This window comes from Aristolochia californica, unplaced genomic scaffold, assembly GCF_029961685.1.
Source record: "Aristolochia californica isolate CCGP_79_NKW_82.1479 unplaced genomic scaffold, dmAriCali1.0.hap1 SCAF_6, whole genome shotgun sequence".
Lineage (NCBI taxonomy): Eukaryota > Viridiplantae > Streptophyta > Magnoliopsida > Piperales > Aristolochiaceae > Aristolochia > Aristolochia californica.
The window spans coordinates 2815603-2830942 of NW_027182257.1; the positions used below are offsets into that span (position 1 = coordinate 2815603).

The 15340-nt window shown below is 39.1% G+C and overlaps 3 protein-coding genes across 4 annotated transcripts; all 3 read right to left on the bottom strand.

Moving 5' to 3' along the window:
* Positions 1 to 2005: 2005 nt before the first annotated feature.
* LOC137934642 (putative kinase-like protein TMKL1) lies at positions 2006 to 4541 on the bottom strand. The gene is made up of 2 exons (XM_068779092.1): positions 3741 to 4541; positions 2006 to 3000 (listed from the first exon to the last, which is right to left on the bottom strand). Exons 1-2 carry the CDS (start codon positions 4216 to 4218, stop codon positions 2408 to 2410), a joined length of 1071 nt encoding a protein of 356 aa, XP_068635193.1. The 5' UTR covers positions 4219 to 4541; the 3' UTR covers positions 2006 to 2407.
* Positions 4542 to 7299: 2758 nt separating this feature from the next.
* On the bottom strand, positions 7300 to 9065 carry LOC137967104 (acid phosphatase 1-like). The gene is made up of 3 exons (XM_068813540.1): positions 8360 to 9065; positions 7889 to 8098; positions 7300 to 7675 (listed from the first exon to the last, which is right to left on the bottom strand). The coding sequence occupies exons 1-3, from the start codon at positions 8761 to 8763 to the stop codon at positions 7498 to 7500; spliced, it is 792 nt and encodes a 263-aa protein (XP_068669641.1). The 5' UTR covers positions 8764 to 9065; the 3' UTR covers positions 7300 to 7497.
* Positions 9066 to 10104: 1039 nt separating this feature from the next.
* LOC137967103 (phosphatidylglycerophosphate phosphatase PTPMT2-like) lies at positions 10105 to 15248 on the bottom strand. Of its 2 annotated transcripts, none has more exons than XM_068813539.1 (7): positions 14964 to 15248; positions 14255 to 14474; positions 13527 to 13649; positions 12614 to 12707; positions 11295 to 11377; positions 11131 to 11220; positions 10105 to 11009 (listed from the first exon to the last, which is right to left on the bottom strand). In XM_068813539.1, exons 2-7 carry the CDS (start codon positions 14462 to 14464, stop codon positions 10611 to 10613), a joined length of 999 nt encoding a protein of 332 aa, XP_068669640.1. In that variant the 5' UTR covers positions 14465 to 14474; positions 14964 to 15248; the 3' UTR covers positions 10105 to 10610. The 2 variants fall into 2 exon arrangements, with proteins under 2 accessions (XP_068669640.1, XP_068669639.1); XM_068813538.1 differs by having other exon boundaries at positions 14255 to 14776; positions 14964 to 15246.
* Between the last annotated feature and the right edge of the window lie 92 nt (positions 15249 to 15340).

The following is a 15340-nucleotide window of genomic DNA, read 5'->3' on the forward strand; positions in this document are numbered from 1 at the left end:
TGATGACGTTGGCATTTTTGAAAATAATTTATTTTAAATGGGTATTTGAGTGAAATTCCCTACTGATATATGATCACAAAATAACCAATTTAAGCTTCTAGATAATTTTCAGGATTTATCCCCAAGGTGGACCCCATTCATAGAGATTAGGGTTAGCACAAAAAATAGGGTATGCACTTCAACAATTCACAGTTATTTCAACCAATATAATGCAAAAGTAGTAGCAATTAGGGCTGATATCATCAATTAGGTGATGACACAAACATCCAACACTAGGTTGGGTGATGCAGATCTAAAAAATCCCACAAGCAACCCAATTACGGCAATCAAAGTGTAGAAAAACCTTAATTGATTCATAAAGATTAGTAACCTTAAGGTTATAGCAAAAAAAGGAGGAAAAAAACTTAACTTTGATAAACCAGCATAAAAAACCTATAGTTTGTCCTTCCAACAAGTCATCCTCTTAAAAAATTGCAAGAATCTACAATAGAATGCTCCTAACAACAATCGACTGCTCTAATACCGTACAAAAATCAAGATTTGGGTGAAGGAAGCAAAAAAAATTGAGATAAAAAAGGAGAAAGAAGAAGAATAACTTTCCGAACCTAAACCCTAAAGAGCCTTAAAGGCTTCATTGGGAACTATGCATGAATTCTCATACTTTTTAAATGAGTATTTTGAGTCATAAATTATAAAAAAAATATCCTTATACACTTAAAAAACTTTAATCTCCTTATATTTCCCTAACTACAAATCCTCTGCACATAAAAATTTATCCAGTGACATAATTTTAACATACATAATAAGATTACGTAAAAAAAATTAACCACTGAATGACCAAAATATCCCTGGGTAAAATTACCAAAATACCCATAAATGTATGTTTAAATAGTTTTTTAATAACATTAATGGTGTTTATTATTATTTTTATTTTAATATATATTTATTGTAAGCAAACAATGCAATGGACAAGGTTTGAGTTGAACTAATTATTAAATGGGTCACCACCTCATGCCTACCCGTTTTATTGCCAAGGTCAGGCTAATTAAAGACTACGATGTGATGGTGTCAATTGATGACAATTGATGAGGGGAAAAAAATGCTGCCTTTACTTCTTCAGTGCACCCAAGATACTCCTTCAACCAAATTTCTCCATCTACACAGTAAACCTGCCTTCAACCCCTGTTTTTCCGGCATGCGCCGATCATACTAATGCCAAGCATCAGCCATTAAATTTGCCAATAAAGTAGCAGCAACGCTTGAATCAAAGTAAATCGTGATACAAATGGTCCCATTTTGTGGTACCAAATACCCCAGATGAAAAATCTGTAACGTGCTCTCAACGTACCGTCCAAATCAATCACAGACGATGCTGCTGAGGTTCAGAAAGAAGAAACAGATTCTGGTAGCATGGCCTGGAAAGTTAATGGGTTGCCTTTCTCTATCAGCTCATAAGTGTTTTCTGGCAGAAAAACGTTAATGGGACCGCTGTCTATCCAAAGTTTCTGGTAAAACGAATCAGTAAACCATGATCCAGAGGAGGTCAAAAGTCTGGAACTTTGGACGAAGTTTGCTTTTTCTTTGTTCTGTGAAGAAGAAACAGGTTTACTGTATGCAATGATGCGAACATATTCTTCCTTGTTGGCATAATGAGTAGACGTTTACCGTAAGCAATGATGCAAACATATTCACTGCGAACTTTCTTTGATTTGCTCTTCTTTTGTTAAAGGGGAAAATCAATCCGAGTATAGCCTTCCTTTGCCTTAAATTTCTGGAAGATGAAAGATACAGGGCAAAAATGACATACTAGAGAATTTTATCGATTTCATAAGCCAAAGAAGATTAAATCCAATGGGAGCTAAACAGGTTCAATTTTTTTTTATGGTGAAGAGAGAAGCATCTTACCCTACACTCGCATTCTCGGCAGCTTAGACTTGCTAAGAACCTTTATAAGTCTGTTAATGGCTTCAGCATCAAAACTACAAGCAGAAAGAACAAAACCAGATGAAAAAAAGTGATGTTAAATTGCTGGGTTACAGAGTTTTGCTGATCAAAACTCTTACAGTTAGCAGTAAAACAATTGGGTATCTTTCTTCTAATCATTTGCCAACGGAAATATCTGATTTCAGACCCATTCCCATTGCCTCACAAAACAAAATCATCGGAGCTGAACATGCTACATACACAAAATCATCAGTCCCGAACCAGCCATTTGTGCCTTGTTGAACTCATCATGTTTGTCTGCTACCAGGAATCTTCAACCAGAGATTGAGATGGTTTTTTAACCATGAAGAATATCCATCACTCAGACATATTGTGCTGTCATCATCATGGTGGTGCTGAGCCACTGTTGCTGGCAGTAAGTGTTGATCCCTCATTTTCAGATGAAAGGGATGCGATAAATCTGCTATCCGATCTGTTCAAGCTTTCTGATAATTTGTTTGGTATCTGGTCTCAATGATGGGGATGGAGAACAACAGCTGATTGCAAGTTGAAAAAACATGAGCAGACCTTCCTCCGTGATTGGGTTTTGTGTCTTCAGATTATCACTCTGATTGAGCAGCTTCGTGTTCAATATTTCAGAGACTTTATGATCCAAAATTGCATTTCTCGTTGAAGAAGGAAGATGAAGAGTTCTAAGAGATAATGGGTCCCCAAACAGGGGTTCCTTCCCAGTGAGAATCTCCAGTAAAATAACTCCTAAGCTGTAAATGTCACACTCGGTGCTTGCTTCTTTCATTTTAATCAGTTCTGGCGCCTTGTAACCCTGCTCAGCTGAGGCTTCAAGCATTTCTTGGGCGGCAGTTGCATTAAGAAGGAGATGAAGGCCAAAATCCGATATGTGAGGCTCGTAATTGGAATCCAGTAATATGTTTTTTGACTTCAGATTTCCATGGATTAATGGCTTTGGCAACCCAGAATGAAGATAATCCAGTCCTCTCACGATGCCAAGAGAGATCCTATAGATGACAGACCATCTCAGAGCTTCGTCCTTGCCATCTGTCCTCAAGAGCATGGCAGCAATTCAGATTTCAGAAACCAAAAGCCACTCTAAAATACAAGTGTTACAAATATGATTTACAGAACTTAGTGTCGAGATCTTCCTTTATTAAAAAATCAACAAGAATGGATTTAAAACAAGAACTCTACGCAGATGGAAAAGATCACAAAGAGAATCAAAGATAAGAGAGAACGGATTTCTTTTTTTTAATAAAAATTTTAGATAAGAAAGCGAGCTGTTAACTTTTTATGAAAGAGTAACAGAAAAGAACGAGAAATTTCACAAAACCGAGGCAAGATAAAACAGAGAGCATACAGGGAGACAAACATAACACCTTGTCCAAAAAGGGAGTAAAGACCAAGAACAACACAGAAAGAGGTTACTTAAGGATAGATACCAAGTTACAGGGGAGTGGAGTCTGTCCGAGTTTCTTCTTCCCATTTGATGTAAAAAAAGCGATACCAAGGAGGTATGTCTAGATGAAAACAGAACTAACATATCAGGTTCAATCTTCAAACATATCACAACTGGCCTCAAACATCTCAGAGCAGCAAACAGTTTAATCCGGAAAAGATAAAAAAAAAAAAAGGATCTTCAACAACTTTGTTAGATACAGATCGATCCGTTCCCAAACAAGACACACGAATGAGTAACATCAAATCATCTGTAATTCAGTTTAATCTTACGAGGAAGGAAGAACACTCGAAGAAAGAGAAAAAAGAAAAAAACGAATTTGTACCTCGTAAGAACTGTGACAGATTTCCACTGCTAAAGAACGGATGAACAAGAAGCTTCTCTCCTCTCGTCCCAGAGTAGAACGCGTCCAATGAAACCAAATTCGGATGCCTGACAAAACCCAGCAACTGAATCGCCGGAAGAATTTCTTTCATCCGTCCAGTGCACGCCGGCCGAAGAAACCGAAGCAACACCAACGACCGACTCCTCACTAGAGTCGCCTTGTAAAGAGTCCCATAGCTCGATGTCCCCACAACCTCCCCTGGCGCATCAAGAATGTCTTGCACAGTCAAATCCCCACACCCCGCAAAACTGATCAAATCCTCTTTCTCAACCATTTCACCAAGCTCGCACTTCCCCCTCTCAGAAGACTCCTCCTTTTTTGATCTCCTTCGACAAAAATACACAACGAGGAAAAGCAGTAACACAAGGCTCCCAGAAACCACGCCAAGCACTATCTTAATCCGTGTGTCTCTTCCCATTCCAAGCCGATTACTATCACTCTATTCTCCCCAAATACCAGTTTGATCCGGCTGATCACAAGTAAAAAAAAGCACAACCCCAACTCTAGATTGAGGAGAAAAATGCCAAATTTCTTAGACTACCTCCCTGTCGACCATTCGCTCCAGTAGATAACCAAGGTCGAGAAACTTTCAGTCTTTCAGATCCAGTAACGAAACGAACAGCAGCATTGTCAGCCGTTTCACGACCCTGCCAGTAATCCAATACCGAGATCTTGTTCAAAACAGCAATCCAGTACACAGGATCCTGCTCTCAGACCAACAAAAAGTCAGGTAGAAAGCGCCGAAACTCCAGACGAGAAAAAAGAAAGTTCTGATTTTTGGGATCGAGAGACAAAAGAGAGAGACGCGAAGGGGGAAAAGACCGCGTCAGACACGTGGCAGAAATCCCTTGGCAGGATCCATTTTTAACCAGAAGATTAATCAGTTTAATTGGATAACACGTTCTGGGTCTGGAAACGAGCTGGCTCGATCCAATCCGTTAGATCGAAGAACACCGAAAAAGAGAAATCCGGTGGTTGGGATTACATCTTATTGATCATTACAGCCGGAAATGATAATGATAAATATTAATGATTAAAGCTAAAAATGAATTTATTAAATATTAAGTCATTTTGAGCTGGGTGCATTAAATGTAGACTTGGTTGGATCAGAAGCGGGGGGCCACTTGTAGGCCCGGAGCGTAATGATCTGAGTCTCTGAGCCGTCCGATCAACAGAAAGTCGTTGCCTTTCACTGTATTTAATATTTCTCCCCCTGTTAATATCGCTTCATTCCATTAATCCAAATTTTCTAATTTTCCTTTTTCTTTAACGTCATGGGACCCACCACAAGAGACGAAGTGAACACGTGGGATCGTGCCAGTGGTATTAAGAGGTGGTCCCATATGGGTTTGAATGCGTCAACCACCGCTTAAAATGCTAATTAAAGCAAAAAAAAAAAGTGAGTTAAGAATGAAAAGAGGGGGGGGGTGGGGCCCGCATTACGATTCTCTGACACAAGAAAAGGAGTGGAGAATATTCCACGGGTGGGCCCTGGGAAGGCTGATGGATTGTCCAAGACTCCCACACCTTTCACGCGCGGAGGCCCCAAGCAAAAGCTTTAGATTCCGGAGACCAAAAGTGGAGTGGGCGGTTGCAAGGTTGGTGCCTGGGTGGCTGCTAAAACGTTTGTAGACATGGTCCGGAATATGATAATGGGGTGGATTGATTCACGAAGAGAATAAATTATTTAGGAAAAAATATATTTTTTTATTTTTTATTTGTGTAAGCGTATGGAATGTACTATAAAAAAAATCATAAAATCTTTTAATTTAACCTTAAAAAGAGAGAGAATGAAGGTCATATCATGCTTCTTCATTTATTTATTTTTAACTTTTTTTATTAAAAACTTGTATCTTTCTCTTATTTATTACTCTACCGTACTTGGCAGAGAGGTAGGTAGCCTCTCCTATACTTGCCCAAGTCGGGGACCCTCTCCTGTTAAGCTGAGTTGGTTGCAGATCGACTTTCGCGATAAAATCGTTCCCCTCCCGGGGGTGCTGGGACGGAACCCACGTCCAATCCATGATATATTGATTTTTGTTTTATTAAGGGCAGTTTGAGAATTTTACTCTTGTATAGCGGTTGTCCTCATTTTCTCTTTATAATTGAGAGGCATTGCTATTAGGGTTTGATCATCTTAATCTCAGGTGCATCTCAATAGGTTAGAGAGAAACACCTGTAAGTGTACGATTTCTCTTGTGTTCCATTTTATCTTCATTATGGATTATTGCAGTAGTGGAAGACAGAACGTAATCTCTCGTGCTTGTTTTTCCTTTATTACGCGATTATTATTATTGTTATCGTTAGTTTGGAATTAGGGGGAGAGTCACCCCATTACATGAATTCAAACAAAGCAAGAGAAAGCATATAACCACCTCGCCCACTTCTCCCCTGCTATCGGTGTGGGGAAGAGGGGTGGGAGCATGAGAGTATTGGAGTTTTATAAAAATAAATGGAATATGATAAAATTAATATTTATTTTATAAAGAAATGTATGTTCATGAAATATTTATTTTATATTAAATTAATTAATAATATGAATTTTATTAAATATATATGATAATAAAAAGTACATTTACTAAACTACTTTCAATAATACATTTTCAAAAAAGTCCAAGATAGTATTTGGTTTTTTAAAACGTATTATATTTTAAGACAAGTTAAACTTTAATATTTACATAATCAATGTCTAATTGAAGCAGTCCAACAACCGATATTGAAAGTGGGAGTTTCATCGAGACATCTTAGATTTTGAATTTGGACTTGCAAAATTTATAGGAAATCTAAGATGATTATCTCTAATATTACCCATAGTCCAAATTTAAGTTGATTCCATGACACAAAAATATGATTTTTCTATCATTTCCTCAAAAAAATATAATAATGCTTATTAGAAAATATTAAAAAAATTATGAACAATTTTCTAATAGGTTACCAACAAGATGTCAATTCAAAGAGTCCTTGCAAAATTATAATTTTAAAAAATATTTCTTCCTTACAAAATTATAATTTTAAAAAAATATTTCAAACGTTTCCTAGGATATATATTTCCATTAAGGACACTAATAGGTACTAAGAGAAAGCAAACTAACCTCTTATTTTTTTATTGAGGTAAAAAATCTAGATTTTCCCCATCTAATGTCATTATGACATTAAATTCTAAAATTAGACATTTTCCAGAAGAACGATCGAATTCTAGGAAGAAGGGTTTACCCTAATATCTGTCGAATCGAGAGGCAAGTGTCAAGAATCACTGGGGATGGCGAGAGAAAGAGAGGATCAGTGAGAAAAATCAGTAGGGAGAAGTTGCAGAGAGGAGGGACATGTCACTAGAATGTGAACAACGTCTTCTTTGGAACGGCGAGGGAATTGAACGAGTGAGAGTGAATTCAATCGTCTAATGGAATGCATTCACTTTCACTCATAACTTCCTGAGTGCACTAATGTTTTTTTTTTTTTTTTTTTTTTTGGCATTTTACCTAATGAAAGTGAACTGAAATACATCTCAGTTACAGAATACACTAACACAAGAAACAATAATCAAAGGAAATTATACTGCATTTCACCTTTACATACATATGTCTTAGTTTAATTTCAAACCGAGTCAACTATTCCTTCCTTGCAGGAATGAATTCTCTTATTTTCATAAACACAAGGTGGAGTTAGCACAGAAGGTTAATGTCTAAAACTGAGCCAGTCAGGGGATGTAGTACATGGGATTAGGAAGTTTGAAGGAACGATTGGCAATTGAGGAACCCAGTAAATCACTCCATTGGTCTCCCGAGTTGCCAATAATCCGGTATCCCTCTTTCACCATCTCCTCCAGTTTCTCCGATTTGTATACAGTTGCAGATTTGTCGTGATCATCCACGCCCCTGCATCAAGCCAGACGAAGTCAATAACACATCTTTGCACAAAATCTTCTCATCTACAGTAGCGACTCAATACAATCCAAAAAACCATGAATGGTTCTTCCAAATCTATCCAGCTCATGGTTGCAGAGAACAGTATAGGTGTTTACAGGTTCCCATTCTTGTTCGGAACAAGGGACAAGGGATAGCAGTAAAAGGAGATGGAATGGAACAAACCTCAAAATAAGCTTGTCCCAGTTCTGAAAACCAGCATTTAACAGATTATTTTCCGTAATGCTTCTGTGGCTTTCGCTTCGCCCAGTCAACAAGAAAACCTTAAAGCCCAAGTTTCGAACTTCTTCATATAGCTTCTGACTGGATTCTATCGCTGGAGCCACAGCCTTCCCGACCCAATGATCAAACTCGTGTTTATCAAAAAGCTTTAACCTGTAAGCTTGGAAAGGTATCGGGTCAATCGTCAAGACGAAGAAATAGGAGATGAATCCATCCATGAGAATAAACTACATAATAATATAAAAACCAGTGAAAATCCAAGAAAAAAATTTATGATTTTTTCGTTTCATTCTCTTTCGATTGAACTGAAAACTCAAAGATTGAGTTATTAAGCATCATGAACGCCATCAGAGAAGAAAGAAGGAAAAAAACCCATCAGAAAACCAAATTGATCTCCAGAACGGAATAACTCACCCAAATCCACGTTCGGCATAATAAGGGAGATTCGATAGTAACGTCTCGTCCACATCAAAGATCCAAACATCCTTCCCATCACCACTCAACTCCACACTCCGGGCATAAACACCAGCCTCCTCCGCCACCAATTCCAAATCCCAAGAATACCCCCTGCCGGTTATGTAATCTCTGACATACTCCGCGCACTCCAGCGGAATCGTCTTCCAGGGGTTCAGATTGCCTGCCTCGACGGCGACCCTCCAACTCGTGCATCGCAAGTCAACCACCTGTTTTTCCTCGATCTCCTCGTTGCTCGGGTATTCGAGAATCAACGGTCTCGGTAGGGGCTGCGAATCGGGCTTGGAATGCGCTGAAGCGAGTTTAAAGAGGACGAAACAAAGAAGAAACCCACGACCAATCATGACAACGCTGGTAAAGAATGGAACTGTTTGATTGAAAGGTTGAATGAAATAAAAAAGGACAAGAATGCGGAAAAGAAAACGACGAACTGTGGTTCTTTTCGTGCAGCGGAAAAACCCAAAATGCTGGTCTTCCAAAGTTGGGTTTCTCGAGAACCGGGGGTGGGGGAGGACGGTGGGATGGAGTGGCGTAAGAGGAAAGAGGAAGACGAAGAAGGTGAGCGCGATGGTTTACCTGCAACTACAGGTTTCCTTCTGAAAAAGGGTAAGCGGATAAATTCCTTTCCTAAATTCAAATTGTTGAGGGCGCCTTGGGCGGTGCAGGCCCGACCTTTTGCTTCTTTTGCTTCAAATTTAGCTTGTTATATTTCAAACGATTCAGTGAGTTTTCTCGAATTTCTTCAGTCATGTTCCTTCTGCTTCAGAATCGGAAGGGGGTATTAAGCAAAATAAAGAATAAATAATTTGCTTCAGGCGCGAAATCTCGGTGTATCCAGGAAAGGAATATTCGCCCACGACAAAATCCTCAGCCCGATTTATCGGACGTAAGGGAACCGCGGTTCCATTTTCTGTCGTCCCGTCAGTGCCCTTTTGCAAAGTGATTCCTGAACACTGCCTTTTTTTCAGACTTCTTTCTATCTTAAGACTTGAAAGCGTAGTTGCAGATGGTCGGCGGCAGCGAAATGGGTGACTCTTTAATGGCAGCCGAACAGCCATTAGGAAAAGGCAACGTGTAGCCCACGTTGATTACTCTAATATGGAGGCTCCCCTCCGTGTTTTTTCCAACCAGAATTCCTGTTTGGGTCGGAAGAGGAAGAAGATAAGAAATTCAGAGTTAAATTGATTTTAAAATCGTCGTCTAATCCGACCGTATTAAAAAAGGCGAATCATCATGTTCATGGTGGAAATGAAAACCCAACAATGGCAGGACGCCTCTATGATTATTTTTTCATGAATTAATGGAAAACTAAGGCGACTGTACTAAGATTTCGAAGAGGGCATTTGAGCCCTGGATTGGTTTATCTTTAAGCACATGTCCCTACACCCAAAATAACTTGACGGCACGCCAGACAACCAAAGAACAGTATCACACTCTCATTTGCTAAATATAATCCACAAAACCTGGAGATCCTTTACGCCTATGTCATCTTTGCTGACGTCCGACGGACCCTGCGGAGAATTACAACGTCCGACGGACCCTGCGGAGAATTACAACATAGAGATTACAAACTCGGTTTATGTTTGAGTCTATTTGGTCCTGTATTTCGATTCTTATTCTGAAATAAAACTTCTCAGTTACAACAACAATGAAAATTACTGCCTGTCTGTTGTGACATCTACGAGCAGCTGCAAGATGACACTCAGACACCAATATACATTAAAGAAACTTTAAAGTTACATTTCATGATTATTCTTCCAGAAATGTGACATTCAGTATCATATGTACAGATAACCTCTTATGAAACTTTCCTTCATCCCTAACCTGTCTCCCCAGCTCCCAAACAAACCCACCAAAAAGGAAATATAGGTGAAGGGCACGACAAGCATAAAATACAGCTAGTTGTAGCTTCAGCAAGCATGACCACCAGAGCTAAAACCTGCGTCCGACTCCAAGCCAAATGAAACAGCAATCTTAACTTCACATTCCCCAAAGGGCCTTTTGGTAGTTCGGGTGCTGCTCTGAATTGACGGGTTGGTGCATTCTCATCTGGTGATAAACTATGTGAAGTTTTTTCTTGATTCGACCAGCTTCTGTTGAAGAAGAAAAGATAAAAAAAAGGTTTGAGAAAAAAAAAAAAAAAAACTGGGAACCTTCTTTACATCCCCCAACTTCCACCTGCACGGACAAGTCAATAAACAGGGATATCAACACCCATGCCTCCTAGCTGATCAGCCTCTGCTGAGCAACTCTTCTTCCCACCACACTTTTCGGGTGTTATCTTCTGCCTAGCATGGCAACGGATCCATAAGCATGAAATCCTGGTCAGCGCTGCCTGCCCTGCAAACTGAACCCTATAAACAAGGCCCCACTCCGTCCAGATGTCATTACCCACAATGCCAGATTCATGTGACCCATCATATCCATCAAGATCAGATTCAGTCACCACCACCATAGAGGAGCTCTCGTCGAAAGCAACAAACTTCTGCGTAGCAGCTATCAGTGCACCGGGGGCTCTAGGGACTAGGTCAGCCACAAGGTTGGTCCTTTCAGCCCTCTTCAACCCATGTTGATAAAACTCTTGCACTGCCTAATATTCAATACCCAAACTTGTATAGATTAGTAAGCAGAAAAAAATTCAACCATGCTGGGAAAAGCCAAAGCAAAAGATGAAGGAGGAACCATATGTGCACATTGAGAAAACTAATTACCTGCCACTGTGAAGCAGCAAGGTGCACTCTTGGCCTCCTAGATCTCACATACTCATAAGCAGCCTCAGGTGCCATTTTCCTGTGTCTCACCTGCAAAAACATATTCAGGTTGTCAGTCTCTTATACCTTAGTTACAACGTGAAGATGAGTGCAGCATCACACACCAGGTAACAGAGAACAACAGTTGTACTGCGGCCACGGCCTGCTTTGCAGTGAACATATGTCCTTGTTCCACAGGATGCAAGCTCTTCCAGGAACAAAAAAAGAACAGAAGTAAATGGAATTGAATAAAGTACCACAAAAAAGGATGATGACAAAGGAGGGAGGGAAGGAAGGGAAAGAGAGAACTGTCTATTTGCAGTCATGTTACATTTTTAGGAACCCATATGCTCTACAGAATTCATGAATCAATAATTGTGTGAACATAACCCAATCAAGCACCACTCGACTGCATTGCTACTTGAGAAGGATAAAGTGCCTAGAGTCAATGCAGGCAGGCAATATGACAAAAAAAAGTACTAAAATTGCAATCATGGATATTAGATAGAACCTAGCTTTGTAAACGAAGAACGTCACAGGTAGATGTAAATGTGTTCCCTTTCTTCTTTCCTTCTGTTTCTGAACAAGAAGTACTATAGCGTAGCTTGCTTCTCCTGTAATTCTTTAATTTACCAGAACAGATAATACATTTTCCCACTAACACTCCATTTTTCATATCTCATTGCAGTCTTTTTTCAAGTTGTGTTTTTAGTTTTTTTTTTTTCTTTTTTTTCTTTGAGTGTTGATTAAGCACACAAACTATACCCTTTTCCGCTTGTGAAACATTAACCCAAGACCTCACACTAGACACCCCTCCCTTTATGTGGCCATCAAGCCAAAGGCCCAATCCACAACCATTTTCCACATGCCAATTTCTGCCTTTTTTTCTAGCTGTATTTTAGGTAAGTAAACAGCCCCACATTATTATTTTCATGACTTAGGCAGATGAAAGAAAATAAAAAGTGCTTTTTAAAAAAGAATATAATGTTTTTTATTTGGAAGACAGCGAAAAAACATTTTAGTGAAAGAGAGGAAGAATGTAACGTATGGCCACAAAGGGGAAAATGGAAGGAAAACGTTAACTTCTTAAACATAAAGATAGAAATTGTTCAGAGAACCATCTGTATAAGCTTTTGGAGTTAAAAAAAAGAGAGAGTATATTAAAGTATAGACCTCATTTATTGTTACAGGTCCCAGCATTACTGACTCTTTTCATTTTCTTACATTTTTTCAGATTTTTATACACACTTGATATTTAAAAAATTCACAATCTTATTTGGTGATAAACAAATACAATAACAGCTTTAGCTAAGAAAAAGAAAAAGTTTTCTCAAAATTGTTAACAAGAGATGTGTAACCTCGAGAGATTATGAAAATAAATGAAATATGACATAGATATTGAACAGAGGTAAGCACAGGCCAGAGCTCAAACGTAATAACTCACTATGAATGAAATCTACAGCTCGGCATATATCTCCAAAAGAAGGAGCAAAAAGGTAATCTCTTGTGGGGATCACCAAGTGGTCAATGCCATGAGCCTACAGATGAAAAGGAGATGATCAAATTCATGAATGACTATATTAACCAAAACATGGAAACAAACTGTCCCATCAACTGAACCCAACTAAAGTTTTATGGGCAGATGATGGGCTGCCAAACCTAAAGCTAACAACATAAGCCTTTTCATTTCCTGTTTTCTTGACCATCCAGTATTGTTACTTCGGTAATAACAAAACAAACTACTTTTTTTAATTTTTTTGAAGGAGTAAATTCTGCAGAACTTCCCAATAAGGGTGCCACAGAGTGGACCAGTAAACCTGATTGCATTAAGAGCAAAAAAGCTCCAGGCTCCCAAACTCCACAAAACCCCTAATACTCAGAAAACGACATAAAAAGACATAAATACATGCATCTATGCACATACTCCACACTATGCTTAATATTCAGACCTATAATACACAAAAATAAAAGAAAGCTATAATAATAGGCCTTTTCATTTCCTGTTTTCTTGACCATCCAGTATTGTTACTACGGTAATAACAAAACGAACTACTTTTTTTAATTTCTTTGAAGGAGTAAATTCTGCAGAACTTCCCAATAAGGGTGCCACAGAGTGGACCTGTAAACCTGATCGCATTAAGAGCAAAAAAGCTCCAGGTTCACAAACTCCACAAAACCCCTAATACTCAGAAAACGACATAAAAAGACAAATACAGGCATCTATGCACATACTTCACACTATGCTTTATATTCAGATCTATAGTACACAAAACTAAAAGAAAGCTATAATATCCATAAAACAAACCCTCTAATCTTTTTCCATGTTCAAAGACACTTTACTACAATGAAGTACTCACACGATACAAAGATGTCGGGACAAGGGTCTCATATGCTTCGTTCAGAGTGACCACTCCATGCACACCAAGTTGTTTTAGGTGGGGAACGTCTCCAGGAAAAGGTACAGCACCTAATAATAAAAACTGATAAACAGAAGCGTTAGACTGAACTTGCCAGGGCACAATTCCTTCCAATTCCCATTGCATGCCAAAAGATTACCCTCATGATGAGAACCAGGTCCATTGAGTGCAGGGGATCGGTTAAGGGAAGAAAGGGGAAAAACAGAAGAAACCATCCAGTTTAAAAAGCTTGAGGCAAACACAATGCTTCGATATCTTAATAAAATATTTAGTAGTCAAAATATTAAAAATCATGAGGCTGAGAGAATATCTGTTCCTGTAGTATTGCTAATTGATCAAAGTTAACAAAATCAATGAATGATACAAGGATTACGGTAGTTATTATCTAAATAAGATCTTTTAAGGGAAAAAAAGGGATTACGTCCGTTGCTCAGAAAAGAATATACAAGCAAAAACAGAACGCATATTTCATGTATTATTTCTTCTCGATATTTGATTGACCTCCCAAAATAGGAAATGTGAGATCTACAAATTCCCGTAGCAGATAATCAGCAGAAGTAGGATGGTTTCTTCAGAAGTACTACCAAATTAACAGTAGCAGCAAAGCCCGCGAAACATTTAACCCATGTACAGAAGCAAATCGAAGGTAGAGAATAAAGGAATTTTACCTCATCAACCTCATCCCACCAGCGGAACTCCGCATGTATCTTGTTCCGGACAACATTGTACAGAAGCGTCGGGTAGAAAAGAAGACGTGCTCCGGCACCGATCACAACTCTCTTCGCATAAAAAAATACAATCTCATGGCGACAAACCTCTGAGACGGACTCCTCATCAACACATCCCGACTCGCCCTCCTTTAATTCCTCAATATGCATGCCTCCAATTCTATACTCAAGACAAAAATCAAGCTTATTCCCCAACAACCAACCAAAAAGAAAACCTAGAATAACAAAAATTCCTTCAATCTCCGCTTCTCCGCTCGAGTATGTTCAATTGCCCCACGGATCCAAACGCCAAAGCATCCGATCATCAATCACGACCCCAACTTCCTCCTAAGAATCGACCAAACTTAACTTATACATCTTATAGAATCTACACAGACACCCCCACCAATGTCCTTTTCTTTCCATCTTCTCCCCTTTCAAAAGCCACGATATACCCTCTCAGACAAAATATAAGGCATCCTCCTTCAAATCACACACAATAAACAACACACAAAAAAAAAAAAAAAACAAATCAACAACCTGAAATCAAACCCCGTAAACCCCATAAAAACAAACCCTCAATTTCTCAACCGAAGTATAAGATTCGAAATCTAAGTGACAGATCGGATGAAAACATAACTTATTCTTCAACGATTGTCACCAAATTTACCTTAATCAAGAACAAAATCTGAACGCCAACAAAAACAGAAAAGCCCTCCTCAGGTCCCCTTCCTCAGTTTTTCACCAAATTCGCTTCCAAATCCCAAATGCGAGAACCACAAGATCGGCCTTTCAAACCACCAGCTTCCACTTTGTGTCTCTCTCTATCTCTCTCCTAAATTAATCCCTCGAAACAGTCATTCAACAGGGGGGGAACATGAGAACGACAACGGAAATGGCGTGAGGACGGAAATGGCCCGAGCTTTGATGGATTTACGATACCGCCCTTCCTTGGTGGAAGAAAAAGGGTAGTAGGTGAGTGGAGGAGGGAGACTGGATGCTTTGCGTAGGGATCGAGCTGAATTTCTGACCCGTGGGCGAGCAACA